Source organism: Lottia gigantea, assembly GCF_000327385.1.
Source record: "Lottia gigantea unplaced genomic scaffold LOTGIsca_40, whole genome shotgun sequence".
Lineage (NCBI taxonomy): Eukaryota > Metazoa > Mollusca > Gastropoda > Lottiidae > Lottia > Lottia gigantea.
The window spans coordinates 618,756-642,127 of record NW_008709380.1 but is presented as its reverse complement, the minus strand read 5'-3'; the positions used below and the strand labels follow the sequence as shown (position 1 = coordinate 642,127).

Sequence of the window (23,372 nt, the reverse complement as noted above, 5' to 3'; positions counted from 1 at the left end):
TGTAATATGGCAATGACTTAGTCGAATTGGAATTGTTAACAAGTCTTCCTGGAGCATAAACCAGGAATATTTCAGGTAAGAAAACAAAAGGAAGATTTCAAAGTTCCAAAAGGATAATACAACTATTGTTTCTATTCATCGTGTTTATGTTATTATAAAAGGTCTTTATGTAAAATTTTATTAAAATGTTTACTCGTCAGTTGCTGTGCTTAAGATTTAAACGATTGTTTTAAATACAATAGATATGAAACACAAAAGAAGATTATATGAAAAAAATAACGTTTCTGTGAAAGGTTGAATTCAAAAATTAAGTCTTTCTCTCTAGCTATTAATGGCGTATTAAGAAAAATGTCAATTGGACGAAAACACTATATTCTGTCTCTGGTTCCCATGGCAACCATTTCTATTAACTATTACAGAATGATATTTAAATAAAAATATCAGAAGTTTTATCTTGGGTCTACCTAAAACATGTAATTCCTTGGGTGAGCAATTTGTGACAATTCGAAAAGAAATCAGTCAAAGATGTTAATTCGACAAAAAATTTATTTGACATCGTAATCGATCAATTATCTTGTTGTTTTTTTTAAATTCTAGAGAAGAGTTACACTACATTATGTCGATTCTATGATAGAAATGTTGACGTCAATAGTTGAAATTTACAGAATTACACACAATTACATCCCGTCGTCCTCTGTTATATGTTTTTCACAGAATTTTCGTTTCTTTCTGGAAATTTATATGTGTTTCAACAATAAATTGTCGTTGCTGTACGGAGAAGGCGCTAAATCAGAAACTAACAATGTTTTGAACAGCATGATGTAGGTTTTTGTACGTGATAAATCCTTAAGATTAACTCAATGGCGCTGCTTCTTCGCTTCCATTAATTATAGATACTTTTTAGAGAATCTAATATTTCATTCCATCAAGTCATCCAGAAGATATTTTCGTAGGATTACCCTCTGTTTACATAGTCAAGTCGGATATACAACTGCGAGCTGACAGAAATTCAAATGAAGATACCGTCCTTGACAGAGAAAAGAATAGCTCACTGAATTTATCTGATTTTTCGACCAGGTTGTTTTGTGTTCTAGCCATTGGGACCTCACTCTTTTTTTATTCTTTTTGGAAACAGTAATAACATACATACATAAAATCAGAATAAAGAAGATGATATCATTTCCGTCAATTGTCAAGGTCTGTTCCTTTGCCACGTACGCTTAAAGCGTCTTCAAAAATAGAGGCTGGACAACTCGGGAATGGTATATGAAAGACAACCGTCTTCAATTGCAAGTGATAGTCGTTTTGCCTCACAAATCGCTTCCAAATAGCTCCAAGAAAAGTAGGAAGTAAAACTGCATTCATTTCATTTCCACATAGCTCAAAATTTTCCACCTTTAAAATATGTTCATGTCATTCAAGGATCCCAGCTAAACGGTTGGCATCCAAATTAAGATACCCTATTGATAGTACTATTATAGCACAATGTGTGTGACCTGATCATTTACACGTATCGTTCAACATGAAAGCTGTCTGGAAGTAAATAATTGATAAGTTAACAATAGATTAAAGCCCATTCTAGTCTATAGACATGAGCTTGTTTCGAGTCATGGAGACCCTACCTTTCGCATGTTTCAGGCTAGGTTTTTATAACCTTATGGGAGCCGCGGTGGCTCAGTGATTTAGACGTTTGCTAGCTAACCGGAATCGACATAGGTCGATATAACACCTTCAGATTTTTAAACCCAGTTACCCTTGTCAGTGATGCAGGACGGAGGGAATGACATAGAAAAAAACGTCTAGTTGGGACAATAAACCGCGACCCCGTTTGCTACAGGTTGTGCACGTTAAAGATTCCTCGACAGTTTCATGGCGGTGTCCGTCTTCATTAGTCCAATTAAATGCAGAAGCACGCAAAACTCCATTCATTTCATTAAATTGTCCATCAGCGATTGGAAATTTGTTCATGTATGTCACCAACTTGACCTTTTTAAACATTTAAATTCTATCATTGTTGAACCAGTGTACTCCTGAGTATTCTAATAGCCATCGATGTCATGTAGCTATCATCTTCAAAATGAAGAGTTGAAGGAGTATGACTCATTGGCATGTGGCGTTGCAATCAGATAGTACAATTGGACTCGTGTAAGGAGAAGATGTGACATCTTGAGCTAACAAACCATCATTGGAGATGTTAATTTCATCAATATATACGCATTTGGAATTCTATTTAACCGCTCTTATTTGTCTTCATATTAAAGTTTGAGAATTGACAGAGAATCCTTGTTGAAAGAATGTATTGAAAGCTGGAATTTCCTGCTAGACACATTTATCACGTACAAATCATCATTTTACTGGATTCTTTTATCGAACACGAATATAAATCGTGTTTTTAGATTTAAAACATACATCTTATCGATAAAATGTAGAATTGTTTCTTCACTGATTCTTTTCAGACTTCAGTTAAATCAAAAGTGTTATATCCTATTTCTACCGATCGCTATCCTTTAATACTTTAATTTTGACAAAAAGCATTAACAGGGAAAATTAAGGATATCATTAAAAGTCGACTCTATTAGCAACCACCAATAAGGTTGAAATAATAGAAAATGAAATTTTACGTCCTACTTTGCTGCACCTGATGAGGACGGGCAACGCCATGCATTGAACAATGGGGATCTTTAATGTGTACAGCCTATGAACAGTTTTTTGTCCCATCCGAACAGCAAAACGTTTTGTCCATATACTTAAAGTTTGAGGAATTGCACTTCAGGATTTTGTATGATAATGTGTCATTTATCATGCGAAAAAATAATCTTATATTATCGAATACTGCCTTGACCTGCATTAAACTCTGTCTTAATATAACTCATGTTAAGTTGGGTTAGTGACCACATAAGCTCATAATCCGATTTTAAATTAATAAGGAGAAGGTAATCTGCTTTCTTTAAATCCATCTTACATCCCTCCAGCTCACTGGATCTATTTGCAGCATATTTCATCTCCCCATGCACAAGTAATACTGCAAATCTCCGCTCAGAGATAGAGACTGTTGGTCGTTTACTCTCCAGTTACCTGGGCTAATAAGAAGCACTTCTTCGCATCCAATTTACTTCAAGCATAAACATTGCTTTTGGATTATTGGGCATTAAAATGGTCGTAGAGAAGTTTTCTTGCTTTTTATGTGTATCGGGGCCATCTACTTGCATCATTCCAATATTCCGTCATATGTTTATAGTTCCAGTAATTATATTGGAAAACCTTAATAGCTTCAACTCGACATTACTGGCAAACAATTGTCAAATGATGATCTAATGTTCTATCTTGTCAGACATGACTGCATGACTGGTAAATAAAGTCATATAAAAGCTGTTAATGATGTCTAAGGCATATGCGATATCTACGTTATAAAACGCCTAGTTCTTGTGGAATTGCACGACCCACAGACGTTAATTGGAATCGATGCTGTAAGTATAAAGTTTAAGTTTAAAAAAACTCTTTACGATCTCCTTAAGAGACATTTTCTTCTGGAGACCCTTTGGAACTACATTAAATTCCTTTCTGTCTCTGGAATGAAAATACAATGACAGTACGCTATATCTATACCATCATGCATACGTGTTTATATGAACCCATTATGAAACTATTTTACAGAGTGGGCGTTGCAACATTTAAATATAATTCTCATCAGGCCTTCTTTTTTGAGTTGAAACTAATGTGTCGTGTGGGTTAAGACGTAATCGTGATTCACGATTCGCCCACGAATCCTTTTATAATATCATTAGATTTGAGATATTATTTTGACAATAGTTATCTTTTCTTCAGTTCACAGAATAATGAATTATTGTACTGTGATATGTTTTGATATGTATGCCACTCGTTATTAAAATGTTACAAAAATAACTTTACCATTCAGAATTCTGTTTTATTAGGTTAACGAGAAACTTGGAGTAATTCGATCGTGTCAAGTAACCATTAGAAAATGAAATAGATTTGCTAATCCGGCAATATACTATGTTATCACACTTTTATCATTTGTAACATGAAATATTCAAATGATCATAATTTACTATTGTCAGTATTAATTGTAATAGGAAATTGGTGAACGTTCGTCCGATAAATAAAAAAATCCTTACATGTAAGACAATTCCGTTTATCAAAATCTCGTCCAAAGCATGGCAAAATCTAGAGTAGAAGTTATCTAGTAGTGGATTCCTCCTAAGAAAAGAACCATCAGGTCTTTCGAAAAGAGTAAGCATGGTCTGCTTCGCGCGCGACTCCCGCCACTACTACAATAGTAAAAATCATGCAACCAGATTAAATCATGCCTGAAAGTTGTTGTGTAGTATATTATATGAATGATCAAATTCGGGTTTTCCTATTTTGGCTATCTTAGGTAGTTCGTTGGAATATACACAAAACTGGCTCAGATTATACATTACTCTGTACTCATGGATAGGTTGTTGGTTATCACGGGTACAGAATGGTCTTCAGTTAGTTCATTTCCTAACTGTAAATGAGTTTACTCTCATCGCGTACAACAGTACTTCCACAGGCAACTATTATATAGTTAGGAACAAAAAAACTACTAACTATTTGCTGCTTATTAAATCGTTTCTAAGCCTCTTTCTTTAGAGTAACAAAAAATTCTATAGCTGATCCTGAGGGACATACGTTATTCAGTTTTATTATCTAAATTCGTCATTCAATTTTGTTGACACAGCAATAGTTTCTTTCATTCTATTGCTACGATATCGATCCTGTTCTCACAGAAACGCGAAATTCTGAGACTCCTAATATGACAGTATACTTGTAATTTCCTCGCCGATTTCCTTCTAAATTATATGATATCCAAGACAAATTCAAGTAGACAGAAATAAAGAACGACAGATAAAAGAATAAAAGCCAATAAACAAAACCAGGAACAATAACTACTCTCCAAAAGGATTGTAACTATGGTTATCTTCCTAAAATTGAGCACCTTTTAGACTAATGAAGAAATGCTTTACCACAGTATGTAATCTATTTTTGCCCGAGGAGTGTCTTTCTCTTTGTTATCTCTAATCGTCGAAAGGGCCTGTAGATGTTGCGTTGTAAAGAGATCACACGGACCATTGACTGTTGATACCAGATCGCTTCATAAGATAAATACTTACCACAACTACCTTGTCTGCGCTATCAGTTAACAGGAAGCGGACATTAATTTGTAATCTACCATTAATACCTAGTCTGTATAAGCTTTTGCTGGTAATGAACGATTACATTATTTACCACCACCAAGGATCGAGTAATTATTCGTGCAAATTCTCGGACAAGAGGCTTTCGAAAGCGAAAATATACTATGTCCCTTTAAATGAGAGGTACTGCGGTGATGTCCATTTCAGCAAGTGAAAAATGAATGAATCTTCTAAAGGCAAGATGTAGGCGTCGAACACTTTTGAGTTATAAAGCTCATCTTTTCGCAAGAACAATGATAATGACAGTTAAGAGAAATGGCGACCTTAAAGACTGAACAAACCTCCGACATTTGACAAATACCATCAGTAATTTCTTTATTTAAATTGGGTATTTTATTGAAAAACATCTTGTCAAAAACTCAATTCAGTCTTTATTAATTTGACAGCCATTTATTGGATTTGACAATCACATTTTTGTATATGATCAGCTTCAGATAGCTAATCGTGTCTAATTTTTTTAAAAAAAGGCTTTTAGAGTTTACAAAGATCGATATTATTTTCTTGAAAAATGACCTACTAATTTCATTTCGTATCAAATTACTTATTTGGGTGTAATTTGAGAGAAAATTGAACGGAACCTCGGCAATAAGGGAATTAAAGAGAGAAATTGGTTGGAATTGGATTCTCAACTATCAATTATTGTATAATGATAATGATAACCGAGGAATCGAGATGAAGTTTTAATCCTAGACTAGAAATTTGATAGCAAGCTTTTAGAAATATTTTTAATAATATTAAATGGTAACGTATTTGTCATATTTTGTGTAATTTTCATCAGACAGAAGAGATTTTGTTGTCAGGAAGAACCCGAAGCATATATAATTAAAGACCAATATTTATATTGACGCATTACCTTGTGTGTCTCGATGACACATCAAATAGCTGGTCCATCTCGTGTTCGGAAATTAATCTATCGTCATCTTTTTCAAATTATCCAAACATTGACCTAGACTCATCCGTACAATGCTGGCAACGAACCTTAGACCGACCAAGCGTATTACCACAGACCATCTCGTTTCCGGAAATCATACTATTGTCAACCTTAAAATCTGTCATAAATTATACAGCTAATAACCGAACTCGGTTGGTTTAGAATGATGTTGGACAGAACAATCATCTGAGCCAGCAAAGATTAAAGCTTTGTCTGAATTGCTCTTAAGGACTCAAAATTTCCGATAAATACAACAAAAAACGCCATTGAACAATGGGCCTGGACTCAATCGGGTTAAAAGGGACGTTTGTATGAGATTCATTGGGGACAATTCGTTTCTTGGTCAGACTGATTGGAAAAACAATCCTTGGTGCATTGAAATACAGAGTGGTTGAAAGAAGATATTGGGTCATATCAATTTACATGAGAGCAAATAATACTGTTATTGTCTTGTAAGAGTTATTGAAGATTTTCATTCCATATATGCTATCTGTATTTCGTGATATTTCAATAATTTCTACCAATTTTATCTTGAATATTGTGGAATAAATCGTGGTATTCTTAAAACTTTACAATCGTTTGATATCGACTCAATTGAGTATTATTATACATGTCTGACTTGGAACCTGTTTTTCTCTTTTCATATTTTTCTTGCTTTTATTTAAGCTCTATTTCTGTTCTTAAATCATATAATCATTTGGCAATCTTATGTAATCTTTGGTCTAATCAGGCTGAAAACCAACAGTTGATATTACTAAACTCAGATGTAAAGTAAAGAAATAAGTTCCTTTTGTTCGTTAATAAATGAACACTGGTTCTGCGTTCTCTCTTGTTCAATTTAGCAAGAAATTTGACACTCAATTTGAGTGAATTACACAAAACATCTGCCTGTTTAACAAACTTTTTCTATTGATTACGACATAAATTCGATCAATTAATAATATTATGAGATATTGCCACGTTGTTGGAATATTTTCTGTTGTAAATCTATCCCGTGAAGTAGCTAATTATAAGAAAGTTATTCATTAGTGGCATGTATATGAGACCATGTAAAGTGCCAGCGGAATCTACTGCTCTCGTTAGAATTTAAGAGTTTAAGAAGCCATTGTTGGCAATGCTGTACAATTGTCTGTCTGGCAAGGTATAATGTTGCTGATGGTTCTGGCAAATAATGAGCACACTGAAAGCAATATTAGATGGAACGAATACTTTATTGAGAAAATGGAAGAGATGGTCTGGGTATTTTTCTACTGTTAATCTGAACAATATTTGTCAATATTAGTTAGTTTTTTTGAGGTTAGTTTATTAGGTACATATTGATTTTGCTATGAACAAGATTGTCATGAAAATTCTGGTTTTTCGAATTGAGAATATCATCATAGATTTTGGATATTGACGTGTATTTGGTTAGAAAATGATTATAATATACACACATTTACATATATATATTAAAGTATAACAATTTAATATGAAGAGATCGAAACCGGCATGTTATTGGAGCATATAGGCAACGCAACAATCAATATTGTAACACTTATTTACTAAGAACAGGTAATGTAGTTTTAATAATGTCAAAAATAAAAAAAAACAATGAACAGGTTCATAGGATCCTTTCTAATAGCTTGTTTTCGGCGAAACCTTTAAGCATTGATCTCTCTAGGATTACTCGTACCTATTCTATAGCTGAGTTGACTTGAATTAAGGAAATGTGAAATATTCAAGATACCCAACTTTCAGACGCCATCAAGCACCGATCGTTTAACCTATTCTCAAAAGGTTTATTCCAATGTTGTTCTAATGTTTGCTCTGCACAAAAAAAGTTGAACTTCAAAAAGTTATTTTACAATATTGATGACTCGTTATGTTTGAATAAATATTTGTTAGGAAACAGACAGCACAATACCGAGTGTGATCATTCGTGTTTGTTCTGTAAACGTTATGTTTTGCTTACTACATGAGAAGGAAATTAACAGTAAATGTATTTTCTCTGGGTAATGATCCTGGTATTAATTGTTTTGTTTCTTAACAAGAGTAGATGATGCTTGGGGCCAGAATGTCGTGTCCTTATTCTCTAGTATTTATCTAATGTGTGTCATATATTCACAGTTGATCATTGTATGCTTATTTAACAGATCGTACTAATGATCGTGGAAAGTTCAACTAGATGAGTCGAGGCTCGTGAGCCCCTCTACCGGGAATTCCATTAAACATAACATGTGTTGCTATATTCTTAGACTTTGTTAAAGTCCAATCATAAGTTGTAAACCATGCTATATTGTGGGTTAACTTTGAAGATACTTACTTAGGTACATTTTTTAAAATTAATTTAATCATGTTAATTTAATAGCGGTAGCCCAAACTTGGTTCAACCTATTTTTCTATCTTATGAAGACGACCTGTCTAAAACGATCACATTCTCAGTCTTGATATTCCATTGTATATATCTTCCTGGAAGTAAGGAAATTATGTTATCCGTCCTACTATCTGTTCCAGACAGGGCGGATTAAAACCAGGAATGTAAGGACATATTATGGCAGGACAGTGTCTTAAAAAAGTTTTCACATGCACTGCTTGCATCACACGTTGCGAACAAATAAGTTGAAAATCCAAGTTGTTACCTCAACTTAAGGTGAAATAGAAATCCAAGTTGTTACCTCAACCTAAGCTGAAAGAGAACCCAAACCTTTAGTCGGACCTGATCTCGCAATGTCACTTCGTCTATCTATATCCCACGCATAATGATTGACACTTTGATGAGTCATTATTAGGTTGTAGAAATATAAACGCACTTAGTAACGTTAAAGTAAAAACTCTAAATAAGTAAATGTGTAGGTTTATTATTTTATAAATCATTTATTTCCTTATTAAAAATAACAGCAATAAAAAAAACAATAGAGATGTAAAATGGAAATCAGCCAACCTCTTGACATAAAACAAACACTTTATAATGTATTGATCTATGGTGTCATATTCCTCCCTACAATGAAAATAGATAGTAATAATTATAGTCCTTATCTTGTACCAATTGCCATTCTGATCACAACTACCAGAATCATGATTTCCAATAATCGTTTGAGATATTAATTTTTTTTTCATCGATAGTCAGGTTTCAGTCAGTCGTACGCCAATCTGCCATGTTGAGAGACCATCAGTTGTTGGCCGATATTCTAAGCAACATGATATTCCGAGTAGTCCCCATCGTCTTTCACATATATATTTTTTGTAGCTGAAAGAGCATTGATGATTATCATCAACTATTTCTTGCTCATTTCGTGACAGAGAACAGCCAATGGCAAACTATGTCCAATTAATGAACTGGTAGCCCAGAAAGTGACAATGACCATTGTTTTCACGTGTAAAGAAAGCAGGAAGTTTATTGTCTATGAAAATACTCATATTATATTCAGCGTCGTGTCTGAATAAAACGTTAACAGTTGGTAACAAATTCTCAGGGGGGATCATTTTACAGCAATATCATCTTATCTGGTCTTATGAACTCGGATTCCTTTAGAATAACTGTCCTATTGAAGAATGATTTCGCCACTTCAGTGGGAATGATGCAAATAGAAGCTTTAAATACGGCTAACCACAAAATAACAATCCGAAGCGCAAAACGAATTCCGAAATCCACAAACAACATATTGTCAAGCCAATCTGTCCTCTGATAAAGAATCATATACCTTAAACTAATTTATCTCAGGGCGAAAACATTTACATTTGCGTGCTCTTTTTGTAATTTGACGCCGCGGAAGTTACAAATAAATTGTTTTTGTATTAAAAAAAAAACTTGTAAATCAAATCAAATATTCATATATTGAAGCAATTTCTTACACATCAGAAGACATAGTTTACGTATTGTTTTTAAATCAAATCTCTGACCTTTGTTGTGTTTTACGAAATTAAGCAAAGAATTCTCCATTTATTCTAACAACAACAAAAAATTTTTTTAAATAATTTAAAAACACGTGACACATTCTATATGTGAAAAATTTAATTATCTTGAATGTAAAATTTCGATAGAAAGTCTATATCTAATCTTTTTTATTATTCTTTAACTATATATATTATTTTGTAATTTTGGCTTATATTATTTTGTATAATCTCATATTGTGTTTTTGTGCTATTTGAGATTTTTTTTACAGACGATTTCATATTATTTTAAAGGATAATAATGCTTATTTCTATATATAATTTCAGATATGTTTTTATTCTTATATTCAATAATTGCTTTTGGAGAAAATGTTTAGCTTCTATTTTTTAAGTACAATATTAAATAGTTTTTGCTTCTTGTTCCTAATAATCTTCTAACTTACAATAATTCTGTGTTATTTTATATGTAATTTCAGATCAATGCAGATATTGAATAGTTCAAGATATATAACAGCATACTGAAAGTAGGTTATATTGAGATCTGTAACGTATGATCATTCAATTCTTTATTCCTCTAAATAATAGCGTAATGTTATATATAACATACATATTTTAAAACAAAGTTATAGTAGAGTACAAATATATTTACATCATAAAAGAAATTTTACTAAGCGTAAGCATAAATTGTGAATATATACAAAAAAATCAAGCGTAGTTTTCAGGTGTTATTCAGTTCAAATTATGGAAAAAAAACGGTTTCTTTCTTTTTTTTATGCCACTTTCATCTTTAAGATCAATGGCCACCATTTCCATTTCAGAATTTCTTATGTTAGAATCTGTATAGTTTTTGATGAGCAAGGCTTCTAGAATCTACCAAGAACAAGCCATGGCAACTACCCAGAGTGAACTGGTGCGGAGTTATACAGGACTAGCGAATACCACAACAAGGCAATTAATAACGTACAATAGTTCGTATCATATTCAAACACCGGAAGTGATGCGACAACCATGGGTTATGGCCCTTTTTATAACTCTTTATTCAGTTATATTTCTCTTAGGCTTAAGTGGTAATGCTCTTGTCGTGTTCGTTGTTTTGAGAAACAAGGCGATGCAAACTATCACCAATATTTTTATAACCAATTTAGCCATATCGGATGTGCTCATGTGTCTATTAGCTGTTCCTTTTACGCCCATTTCATACTTTTTAAACTCTTGGATCTTTGGTGATGCTCTGTGTCACTTGGTCCCCATGATTCTATGTATCAGTGTCTATGTATCGACTTTAACTTCAACAGCTATAGCTGTCGATAGATACTTTGTAATAGTGTACCCATTTAAACCGAGAATGAAGGTATACATGTGTGTTCTAATGATTATCGCTATTTGGATAATATCTGTGTCGATTTCTTTACCATTAGGTATTTATCAACAAGTCAAATATGAAAATGAAACTCTAGCATGTACTGAGGAGTGGCCACGGACCCAAGCCAGACAATTCTTTACTGTAACAAGTCTAGTTCTTCAGTATCTAGTGCCTTGTAGCATCATTAGTTTCTGTTATACAATGGTGTCATTGGCATTAAAAAGAAGGACACTAGTTAAGATAGGAACTGGAACACGTACACGAGAAAGAGACGAACTTGAAATCCGACGTAAAAAGAGAACCAATAAAATGTTAATCGCTATGGTCACTATCTTTGTCTGCTGTTGGATGCCACTGAACATTTTTCATTTAGTTCGTGAATATGAGCGAAGTGTTATGACATGGTCACATTTTGCTTTAGTGTTTTTTGTAGCCCATGTTATTGCTATGAGCTCTACCATATACAATCCCTTTCTATATGCCTGGATGAATGACAATTTTAAGAAAGAATTCAGACAAATATTACCTTGCCTCTTTCCCTCAAGTGGTAACGCCAATGGTAATAATACTTATACCCAATACACAAATGTTGAAACTCAACCCTCTATCATTATCAATCGCTCACCACTCAAAAACGGTAATGAAAACTGTGCCAAAGACACTAAAGCATATTACGATGCGGATTCAGAAAAAGTTCATCTGAATATTGCAGAAGAGGAGGCTGAAGCTGTCAAATCAGAAGAAACGTGAACTCTGTTGACAATCAGGACAAGTAAAGAACTGCCACAGTATCATGCTGTAGCTTAATGTTATGTTAGCAAAGTGGAGCGACAGATGGTAACGCCAGGCTGTAGGAACTTACATCATCCAAGAAAAGGTCGAAAGCGGTAGGAGATACCCGTTCTGAAATCGAAGTAGTTAATAGAACCCATACAATATCCTGATCATCGTCACGGCGCACGACGCAAATGTCAAGTCAGTTCACATGCAAAAACCAATTTTAAATTTGTCCTAAATCAAGCGAAAAGTAGGCAATTTGGTCACGAAATTCAAATGTCAAAAGTAAATGATTTGATTACGTACCCTTTGGTTTACAATATCCAGACCAGTGATATCCTTCAAAATATGTAAAAAAAACAATTAAAATAAATAAGACTATCCTTCTGAAAGAAACAACGACTATTATGTTTCTGAAATGATATTAAATTAAAGTGACCATATGCATGTCGTGCTCATGAACATAATTGTGTTACATGGAGATTGTTGAGCTAACATAAGTCAATATCGATAATTGGCAAGTATCGAATGCAGATGGACATGATGTAGTATTGTTTCAACGTTTAAAACGCAACAAAAACTAAAATATGGCGTTAAGACAAATATTTTACATAAACGTAGGTTCTGTACATAATGTAAGATTACAACCACCATTAGGCTATTGAAATATTCAACTCGTCACAGTGAACAAAGCTTTTGGTCGCAAATCGTGATATTTGGTCGTTGGCTATTGTTGCGCCTTGCTTACGTGTGCAGATCAACATTAAAACTAATCTGTTAATGTAGAGCTTAATTCTTGTAAACGTTGTACGTTCATTAGAAGTATTAACGAGAGCATGATATGGTGTTACTATTAAAGCTTATTTGCCCGAGTAAAAGAACACTTAAGGTTTCGTTAGAACAAAGTAGTTCCCTTGGTGGTACTTTATACACATGTTAAAGCAGCTGTTCTTCTTAAACTCTTTCTGCTGATCATTGGTCGTGTTTTCTCCATTACTTTCGCTATGACTGTTAGTCGCTTACATAACCAATATGAGAAAACGTCTGTAATATGTGGTTTTACTATGGAGAATGTATGTTCTCTGATGTTCACTGATACACTTACAATGTTCATATGGCAGATTCCCGTGTGTAATTGCTCATTCGATTTCATTATGTAATATACTCATTATGCTATATATTATGCAGCAGCTGAACGACGTACACAATTACCACACTGGCTGGCTAAACGTGGTCTTTAAGTAAAACTCAAACACGATTTTACACTTTCAAATTTCTCCAATAATTGAATTTCTATAAAAGTCTAACATTTTATTAATTGGTTCTTAAGTAAAAAACAAATATCTGAATATTTCAACAGGTGACAAGGAAGTTCATTAAATGCCGTCGATTCTCTATAATGTTCTATTCCTTAAGGAATATTAAACCAAATATTTTTTTAGACATTTAAAATGACAAAAAAAACGCAGCACAGGATTAACGATATTTCCTTTCCAATATAAATTGTATTAAATTTTTTATGGTAACTATTTGTGGCTCATTTTCTCATTAGAACTAGTTTTGTCGAATCTGTCATGAACATTTACAATGATTACTCTGGACTATTGATTAAGAGATACTTTTTGTTTCAGCGTATGCAAATTTAAAAGGCACATAACCCTGTTGCGATAGAAAAAAAAAGATAACTAGCTTGGTTCGAAAAGATTGGAATAATGATAGCCGAGTACTGAAAACAGCTCGAAGCAAATGCTCATCAAATTTTTAAAAAAAATGAATACTTAATATGTCATGTATCAGATCGAGTGCATTGCAGAACTGCATTCCCTTAATGATATATTAAATCAGTCTGTTTGCAGCTGTTACCCCATCTATTACTTCAATATAAAATAATCTTATTGATACCAGTGTATATTATCATTATTTATATTGTTTTGTTAGACTCTAGTCGGTTGTTTTTATGTGAATTGTTACATGTTTGTACAGACTTGTATTTCATAAATGTAAATATATTTTAACGTGAGTTGTATATATGGCCATCTTAAAGTACTAAATGATATGATAGCAAACCGTCTTTGGTAAGATAGCAAACCAACCAACCGTTTGTGGGTAGATTAAAGCAAACCACTTTCGGTGAGTTGGCACACTTTGATGATGCGTTTTCTGTTAAATTTACCCTCCTACCTAATTTTCATTTTCTAAATCAGTTCTGATGAAAGATCGACAAGACAAGACTTTGAGCTCTTGAGGACTGAAAATGAGCAACTGGTGTAGAACAGAATGGTTTATAGCACCCAAGGCGATCATTTAAAGAAATAACGGTTTGTAAAAATAACACAAAACATTCGTATCCTATTACTTATTGAAATGAAATAACCTGGGCTACGGTTAATCAATACACACACCATAACATACTATTCAGCAATCCACACATTCGTAAAAATTAAAATCGAATATTGTCAAATTAAATTGTCAGATAACATAAAAACAGAATAGCTAGTTGAAATCAAACAGAAATCGATTATTTTCGTCGTCTGAAACCATCACTGCGTTGACGGGGTTTTCAAAAACTTTTGTCTGGCCTATCTATTGACTGTAGGGCTTTTATACTTGGTGCAAAATGAAATCTTCAATCAAATTCAATTACTGTCGAGCAGCTGGAACTACGTTTATATTTCAATGTAGGGGACACAACTCTAATAATTGGCAAACAGTGGTAACCCCGCCATGCATTCTGAAAAAAGCTGTCTGCAATCGAACAACCTTTTAAGATCTTTGACCCTTCATTTTTTAGAAACTGATAAAGGTTTATTCTTATCGTCTTTCGTTTAATAACTCGCATATTCAAATTATCATAATGTCAGATTCTTCACTTTGATCAACGTATCGACTTAAAGGGATGCGATCTTCTTGACATTGGTTAAATCAGCTTTCCGCAAACTATCCATATATAATAATTGCTTTCAGTGTGAAAGCAGGCATAGAATTTGTTTGACAATTTCACTGAAGAAATTGTTTGGTATAGCATTGCGCTTGAAAATCATACAAGCTTTTTACGTTGAAAATGATATAGGTACTATGTCTACATGGCATTTACATAGATACGTGCTTTAAAATCAATCAATTTCTGCGCTTAGTATTAATTTATCTAAATCAGAAAACACGCTGCACAGGATAGTTGACATAGATCTCTGCATAATAAGATGGGCGTGTCCCTTTAAGTTCAATTTAACCGTGATTTGCACCCTGATCTTACGAATGATAAGTTTTTTATAATTAAAACACGAATTCCTTTAGTCTTTGCTGTTGGAAACCTATTGAGCTAGCATTGACTAACCCTCGCCTTTCATCTCGTTTTTAATGTTCTCTTTCTAGCTTTGTGTGAAAACTATATTGTAAAATTATTCTATTGAAAGGTATTGACTGCCTGCTACATATTTTCAATAACGTCGCGTTCGTTAATATTACTTTCCTCCAAGCCGGAACGCACTAGTTCATATAGACTGGGGTTTAATGCTTTGTAATAAAGCCAGAGGGTTAGGAGATTAAAGGAGTGGCGGTTATCGATACAATAGAAAATAATAGAAGCGATTACACAAGGTAGGCCCTAAGTGTCCGTAATGGACACCATACTCTGGCTTTTTTCTTAAATCTTAACACTGCTTATCAGATTTCTAGTCAGAAGGAGTAAGCAGATTCCATAACTCACGATAACCCTTTTTTTTTCCTTTATTGCAATACTTTCGGAATAACAACTTTAAAAAGTATAGGACTACGACGCTTTTAAAAGGGAAGTGAAGGTTATTTGCCCCAGATGACTTTATCAGCCTCATTAATCCATCATTTTGTTCGTTTGCAAGAGGGAATATATCGTACGATTCAAAACGTTAAGTTAAAGGTTCCTGGAATGGCACACATGACCTCTAACTCTTTTCGAAATTACCACTAGGCTAACCGTTTATTTTTGAAACAGCAGCAAGTTACCTCCCTTGAAATATGAACTTTCTTCAATACAAGAATATATCGTCAAAATAAGGCGCATCACAATACATAAAGGGACAAGGTGCACATATTATGGGTCCTTCAAAGTCTATGAAAACTTTTTCACCATCTCATTTTCTCATATTGTTTCGATCTGGCCGGGTTCTCTTTTAGGCTTTGTGTAGCAGTTACTTTTTAGTTTTAATAATTGGTTTTATTTGTAGGTCTACGGTGATAAATGTTGTTGTCTCCCATTTATCCCCTGTGTTTCTGAAAGGATATTTTGCAATCTTGAATTATCAGGTTACGTTTTAGGTGTTTCCAGGAATCTCTTGTAGAACACATAAGCCATATATAAGTGTCTTGACTCATATCTTTTTTCGTCTCGCAGAATGAAATGATCAATCGGCAATTCCTACCAAATACCAGTTTACCTGAAATTGGTATCGACATTCCAGATTACCACATGCCACTTTGCGAACGGAAAGTCGTTGCAGTAGTATCCCAAAGCTAAGGTTCATCTGATGTATATATTTATTACAAACTGGTGCTCAAAGTCAAGACACTTCATGGAATATTGAACTCCTTTAAGATAAGCACTATTGTGGATGTGGCTATTGCGGTAGGACCTGCTATCCCCTTTGATAGCCTATCGCAGCTGTTATAAATTCCAATGGTAAAATTCAAGCATACATGTTGAACGTAATACAAGCAATATATAAATACCATAGCCTTATTTCAGAATGAACAATATATTTATTGCAACAATGGAAATTATACAACACACAAATTTTTAATAAGATTCCATTTTTGGAGGCAGGGTACACGATATATCATAATGGCACTTATCAATAACACAGGCAAAAAAATCTAATTGGATATGCGTACAAATATACTATCAAAAAGGTGACTTGTATCTGTGTATTCGCTATAGCGGAAGTGAGCTAAGGATAACTGGAGATTTAGAGCATCTCTTCATCTGTTGCAAGATCAATCTGAGCCCCCTAAGTTTACATTATTTCTGCCTAAGCTATAGATTTCAACTTGATCAGGTATGGTACATGTCTGATTTGCTGACGATAGGTTGTCCTGAATGACCTTTCTTTTGTTGGTATTCGATCATTCAAGCACAGTCGAGCTTTGTTAAATGTTTGAGGCTACCATAGTTTAGTGTGGCAAATCAAATAGTTGATATATTTGTAACCTTTTCAGAGGAATATCCATTAAGCGAACTAGTTGAAACCTCAGATATTTGCCTCAGTTTAGCACAGCAACAACATGAGCACATTATATTTCTTAAGGTTTGTCGGAAGGACTTGCTCATACCAAAATAAATGAGAAAGTCTGTACAGTTACTCAAAAGATCGGTTAAATAGCCAACTTTGAACATAAGGTAAAATAAATAATGTTCCTTTGTTCTTAAACCATAATCAGATCGAAACGTTGCGATCATGTTGTTGATATTCAGAGGGATTGCAAGTAACACGAATACAAAAGACGTGGTCAAAATTATAACAGTCATTTGATGTTCTCTATGCAACGTAATTTTAGTGCGCATGTCATCTGGCCGATTACGGGCCTGTACTTTGAAAGCGACAACCGTAAATAAGTCGAGAATCAGACATGCAAACAAAGGGAGATACGCGGTAACCAAATTAGTAAAGAGATTGACTCCATCAAAAATTTCCATGTTCTTACGATAAATAGGCCTCATTGAAAATCGAAATAATTCTGGCATGGTACCTTTAATGGCAACCACAGAATATTTAAGGCCTTGTGGTATATGAAGCAATATCGTTGTAACTATGACAACAAGGCTTACTGTTACTGGAAAACGTGATATTTTGAATTGACGGAAACGTAACGGAAATGCCAAGACGAGACATCGTTGACATGTGACGATGCAGGTCAAACAAAACGCAGATCGTCTTATAGCAGAGGTTACAACTCTAGAAACATAGGCAGTGTACCAAAGATAGGCGAATTCGGTGGTAGCGTTTGCGCCGTATATCATGGACATAAGGCCAGACGCAAGGGACATCAGACAATATATAACTTCTACAATACCACGACTAATTAAATACGTCGTAGACGCATCGCTACATTTTCGTTTGTAAACAGCAATATTGAAGAAATTAAACAATACGGCTATAAAGAGAAGTGGTAAGCTGAAATAATCTATAATCCAAGATACCATATCATGTTCTTCTTTACTGATCATTCCAAGATCTATTATAGATGCTGTTGCTTCAGTTGTCACTGATGTGTTTTTCTCATTTTGATTTTCCATTATGAACGTTTCTTTTCCACACACTTCAAACAAGTCACCAAAAATTTCAGTAAAAGCTGTTTCACGTTTTAATTAAGGATCCAGCATTAAATATTACACTTACACATTTACTATTTTAGAAAATTAATATTATCTTCAATTGGCTGCATTCACACGGCAAGGAAAGTGCTTTTATGAAAATATCCAAAATATCAGCACCGTTGAAATTCCAAAACTGGTAAATATCATCAAGTGGTCAGGAATAAATCAAGATATTAATATAAGAATCCAATATTATTTCCATAAATCTTCATCAACTTATCACATCAAAGAGTCGTTTTATTTCATTTCTTATCCGTAAGAGAAATTTCCTTGGTTTAAAATTTTCACAATAGTTCGAATATTGACCAGTGCTTCTTTCCTTGATTTTGTTTTATTTCTTATAACAATTGATCACGCTATGTTTTTCAATAAAATTTACTCGTGCAATTAATTAATTAATATCATATTTCTTATTAGAATAATAGGTGTCTACAACGTAAATGGTTAATACCGTCACTACATGCTAGTTTCCAAATAAAACAATTGATAAGATACATTTAGTAAGAATTATGTTTCAACAAGAAAACTGTAGCGTCGCAGCTGGGTAATATAGTTTATGTCGTTTCATTAGAATCGAAGCTTGATTCCTTGACTAGGAGCAGAGTTTGGGAAAGGTGTTATTTATTATCTTGAGTCAAGACACAATCCGAAGATTTCTGAAGCGTAGTTGTCTGATTTGCATCTCTCATGACCATCTTTGAGCTCAGGGATATATGGTCATCTGTTCTTGTATGGGGTAGGAAAATACAAGTGAAATTATCTTACGCTGCATAATTCAGAAGCCTTCTTCAAAGAAACGTAGCCACAGATTATTCTCTGTTGTCTGATTTAATTTGTTATGCAGTTGTTAAGCATCTACCCAAATTTGCCCTAGCAGGAAAGTAGGACGTTAAACTCGATTCATTTCTTTGTCAATTCACCCTTGATTGTAATACAGCCACATCAACCAATCTTTATTTCTTTAGATCTTTTGGGATACAGTGGGTTGTATTGGTTTAGTGCGTGCAAGATAGTCCAGAACCTAGACACGAAACGATCTTAGCGCTAGGATATCCTAGAAACAATGTTAGAAGTAAATACCTTTTATTACCATAGGACATCCTAGGGCGAAGATCGTTTCGAGAATATGCAGTCAGGTTTATCAGATCTACAATGTGCAGAAAATATCGAAACATTTCGAGCTGAACCCCGGTTCTCTACTACAAATTTAATTTTTATTTTCTAAGTTATAGAACTATAAGGTCCTAAGTGGTAGTTATGACCAAAAGTCGCTCTTTTTAAATATAGAGTTAGTAATTTTGAACCTTCTACATCAAATAGTTTTCAGAATATAACGAAAATATGAAAAGGTCATATGGCTCAACCTTCGCCAATGTTCGTTACTTCTCGTGCATTTCTGACCCCAAAGTTGATACGAGTGATTAAAAGGTCATATGTGAAGTGTATCCATTCATTGATAATGTAAAATGCCTTGTAAATATGATCTTGTAGGTGAGAAGGTTTTTTGCCTTTTTCTTAGAAGTTAATTTCAAGAAAAAAATCTATTGTGACTTTATTGTTCTAAGACGATGTTAAGTAGTTTACTTTTATATCATCTAGAATTTCATAAATCAGATTGAACAAAAGACTGTTTCGGATTATGAGGTTGTTGACACTGTGTTCAAGTCGTTCTTCCACGGGTATTAGAAAAGTGAATGACGGTTTTAATCTAATTGAAACCCATTAGCAATAATTAATGACGGAAATAAGATTCAATATGTTCATCGAGATATTTCTCACTTTAATCTCACTTTTACTAATTACAGGTGTTTTCTTGTTACAATTGAGCTTCTGCGAACGTGAGTTTGGAACCTGAAATTTCTCATCGGTAGATTGCCTTAATGAAACAATAATAGACTTTAAAAAAGATTCAAGCTGATTGAAAAAGGCCAGAACCATTAGTATAAGAACCGGTAATGTATTTCTTTATACTAAAATTTAATAACCATTAGATTTGACAAATAGATTTATGTAACTTCGACTAAATGATATTCAAAACAATCTTTTTAAGGGATGGCCGTAAAATAAAGACGTTCCAGAGAGGCAACTCACAGATCGATCTAAGTACGGAAAACTACCATTGTACCAAGCAGTCTGTTATCTAATTGACACAGTATTTAATATGATCCACAGACTTGTATAAGAAGAGAATTAGTTACTTTCATCCAGTTAGAAATAAAAGGTAATATCTCCGGAGCGGGCCTTCAAAACAGATATCAACAAATAATCAGTGACTTTAAAATTATCATTTCACAAAGCACGTTGTCGCGATGTCCGTCTTCATAAGACAAGTAAGTCGTCTTCATAAGACAAGTCAGTCGTCTTCATAAGACAAGTCAATCGTCTTCATAAGACAAGTCAGACAGCAAACTTAAATTAACTTCTCTCTTTTTTCTGTTATTACATGTAATTTTATAGAAGCAAGTAACAATGTTATTGCTTCTTTATAGCAATAAATATATCGAGCAGTTAATGTTTAAGAAGAATTATTCTTTATTTCGTATCAATCTTTAAGCTCCAGTTACTCGATTAATAAAATCTAACATAGCACTAGTGTCAGCATAAATACCAGCTGCTCCGGCATCAGCACATCCTGCTCCATAAGATACAATACCATACTGTACATATTGACCATTTACTGGACAGAATAATGGACCACCTGAATCACCCTGTACAAAATAAGACATGTATAATAAAACTGCTAAGCACAATATTTCTAGCTACCTGGGCTTCAGGTAACTTCTGGTATCTGACAAGGTAAGCTACAAAATGACACTATCGGCTTCAAAATGTGGTATGAATTCATGGTATGACAACCAAACAAACAATGTCTTCCACTTAGGAGAATTGGAATCTAAAACAATTCCGAGCAACTACCTGACAACTATCAGCTCCACCAATAACTGGTCGACCAGCACACAGTTGAAGGTCTGAGTTCGATGGAGTGGTCTGAGAGAAGACCGAGGCACAGTCAGCACCACTGTAGGTTGGTACTGTTACTTCTTTTAGGATATTCGAAGTTTGACCTCCACCTGTCAAGAAAAAATTCGATAATTAAAGTATTAACTTTACATTTGATTTTTTACAAATCCGGTCTTCCTCGTTTACTCTCGTTGGGGTGTTGTCTCTTATGAAACAAAGGCAGCTTACGGGCGCGATATACACTATGGTTTAATTAGATTATACGTATTAAGTATTTGCTCCCCTAATGATTAAACCAATCTTACTGGAAGTAGTTCCCCAACCAGCAACAACACATTGTGTACCAGCCTCAATAGCAGCCCCATCTCCAGCACTTGGTAAACAAATTGGTTGAACACAATCATTGTATACTAGTGGTTCATCCAGTGTCAGTACGGCAACATCATTTTCTACGACATAAAAATACATCTGTTTAAATTAGGAATAATTCAACGGTAAGTTTGCTGTGACCAACCACAACGCATCGTCCAACTTTCAGGTCTAAGACGTGAGAATTATTACAAAAATTAGAAAATTCTAACTGACATCAAAGAAAGAACTAAAGTGTTTTCAATGTTAACGAAAAATGATTAATTTGTACCTAAAAGACAAATTTATATAGGACGTCTTTATCGAAGATAAGTTCAGAAGATAATTAGGTGAATCTTTAAATACGTAAACCTACCAACGCCACCTGAGGGGAATTCCGCATACTCTTCATGTACATCAATAGCTTTGACGGTATGAGTTACATCTTGACCATCCCGGACATTATAATCGTATTCACCAGCATGAACTGTAATATCGCTTGGTGTATTAGATCTATAATTAAAATAATAGCAGACAGGGATGTTCCGTTAGCCAGCCATATTCTTGTAAATAAGAGCGTCTATCCCAGTTTGATTGAACATCTTATGGCAATTTATGGAAGTGACCAGGTGCCATCATTATTTTTGAATTTTTCACAAATTTCGACTTTGTTACTCGATTATAGGACTATGGAAAACCTCCTGCGTTAGTGAAAAAAAGGCAAACCACATTTCTGGATCGGATCGAAATAGCATTGTGGTAGATAGATACCAAAATATCTATATGAAGATATACAATGCATGATCAGATGTAGCTTACCCGATACAATGTCCAGCAGTAAGGATGTGTGTCTCATCAATAATAGTTCCACCACATAATGAGTTACCAACTTGAAGACGAACCATCCATGGATATTCGCATTTCTCAGTATCGACACCTCCAACAATTCGTACTTGATTCAAAGCCGAGCTGAGGTCACTGAAACCTTGAGCCGGATTTACAGAACTGATGCCACAGTCTGAAAAATGAAAATTCGAAAGCCGAAATTTGTTTTAGCTTTGATCATCATGATTAAAGAAAGAAGCGCGGATATTTAAAAAATTATTAACAACCAGCAACTGCAATCAATTGTTTTTTTCTTACAGATTTCGAAAGCTTAGGTCCGATTTTTGCTAGAAGAACAACATTTGCATCAGCGATTTCCAGTCGTCGGTGTGCTCAGTTCGACTAAATCAAACGAGATTTACCCACATGCAACCACTTGCTAGTAGTAAGGATCAATCCAGTTGCTCTCAGAATTTGTAGGCACAAGGTCGACCTTACGTTACGTAAGGAATATGCCGGTACTTACTTGACTTTGGTGCTTGGGTAGAAGTTGTTGCTGCCGCGGTGGTTGTTGTAGCGACTGGAGCTGCTGTAGTTGGGGCTTGTGTTGTTGCTGCAGTGGTCGTTGTAACAACTGGAGCTGCAGTAGTTGGGGTTTGTGTTGTTGGTGGAACTGGTTTCTCAGTTGGTGCTGTTGGTAGAACTATGGGA

The 23,372-nt window shown here is 34.3% G+C and overlaps 3 protein-coding genes across 3 annotated transcripts; 1 reads left to right on the top strand and 2 right to left on the bottom strand.

Moving 5' to 3' along the window:
• Positions 1–11,050: 11,050 nt before the first annotated feature.
• On the top strand, positions 11,051–11,938 carry LOTGIDRAFT_73358 (hypothetical protein; the record flags this gene model as incomplete). Its single annotated transcript, XM_009059960.1, has 1 exon — positions 11,051–11,938. A coding segment is annotated over one exon (888 nt), but the record flags the coding sequence as incomplete, so codon positions are not given.
• A 4,444-nt stretch (positions 11,939–16,382) lies between these two features.
• LOTGIDRAFT_163489 (hypothetical protein) lies at positions 16,383–18,446 on the bottom strand (the record flags this gene model as incomplete). The annotated part of the gene is made up of 2 exons (XM_009060004.1): positions 16,383–16,426; positions 17,900–18,446. 2 exons carry the CDS (start codon positions 18,444–18,446, stop codon positions 16,383–16,385), a joined length of 591 nt encoding a protein of 196 aa, XP_009058252.1.
• A 2,630-nt stretch (positions 18,447–21,076) lies between these two features.
• LOTGIDRAFT_122275 (hypothetical protein) lies at positions 21,077–22,786 on the bottom strand (the record flags this gene model as incomplete). Its single annotated transcript, XM_009060003.1, has 5 exons — positions 21,077–21,235; positions 21,444–21,598; positions 21,794–21,937; positions 22,222–22,349; positions 22,656–22,786. Coding segments are annotated over 5 exons (717 nt in total), but the record flags the coding sequence as incomplete, so codon positions are not given.
• Between the last annotated feature and the right edge of the window lie 586 nt (positions 22,787–23,372).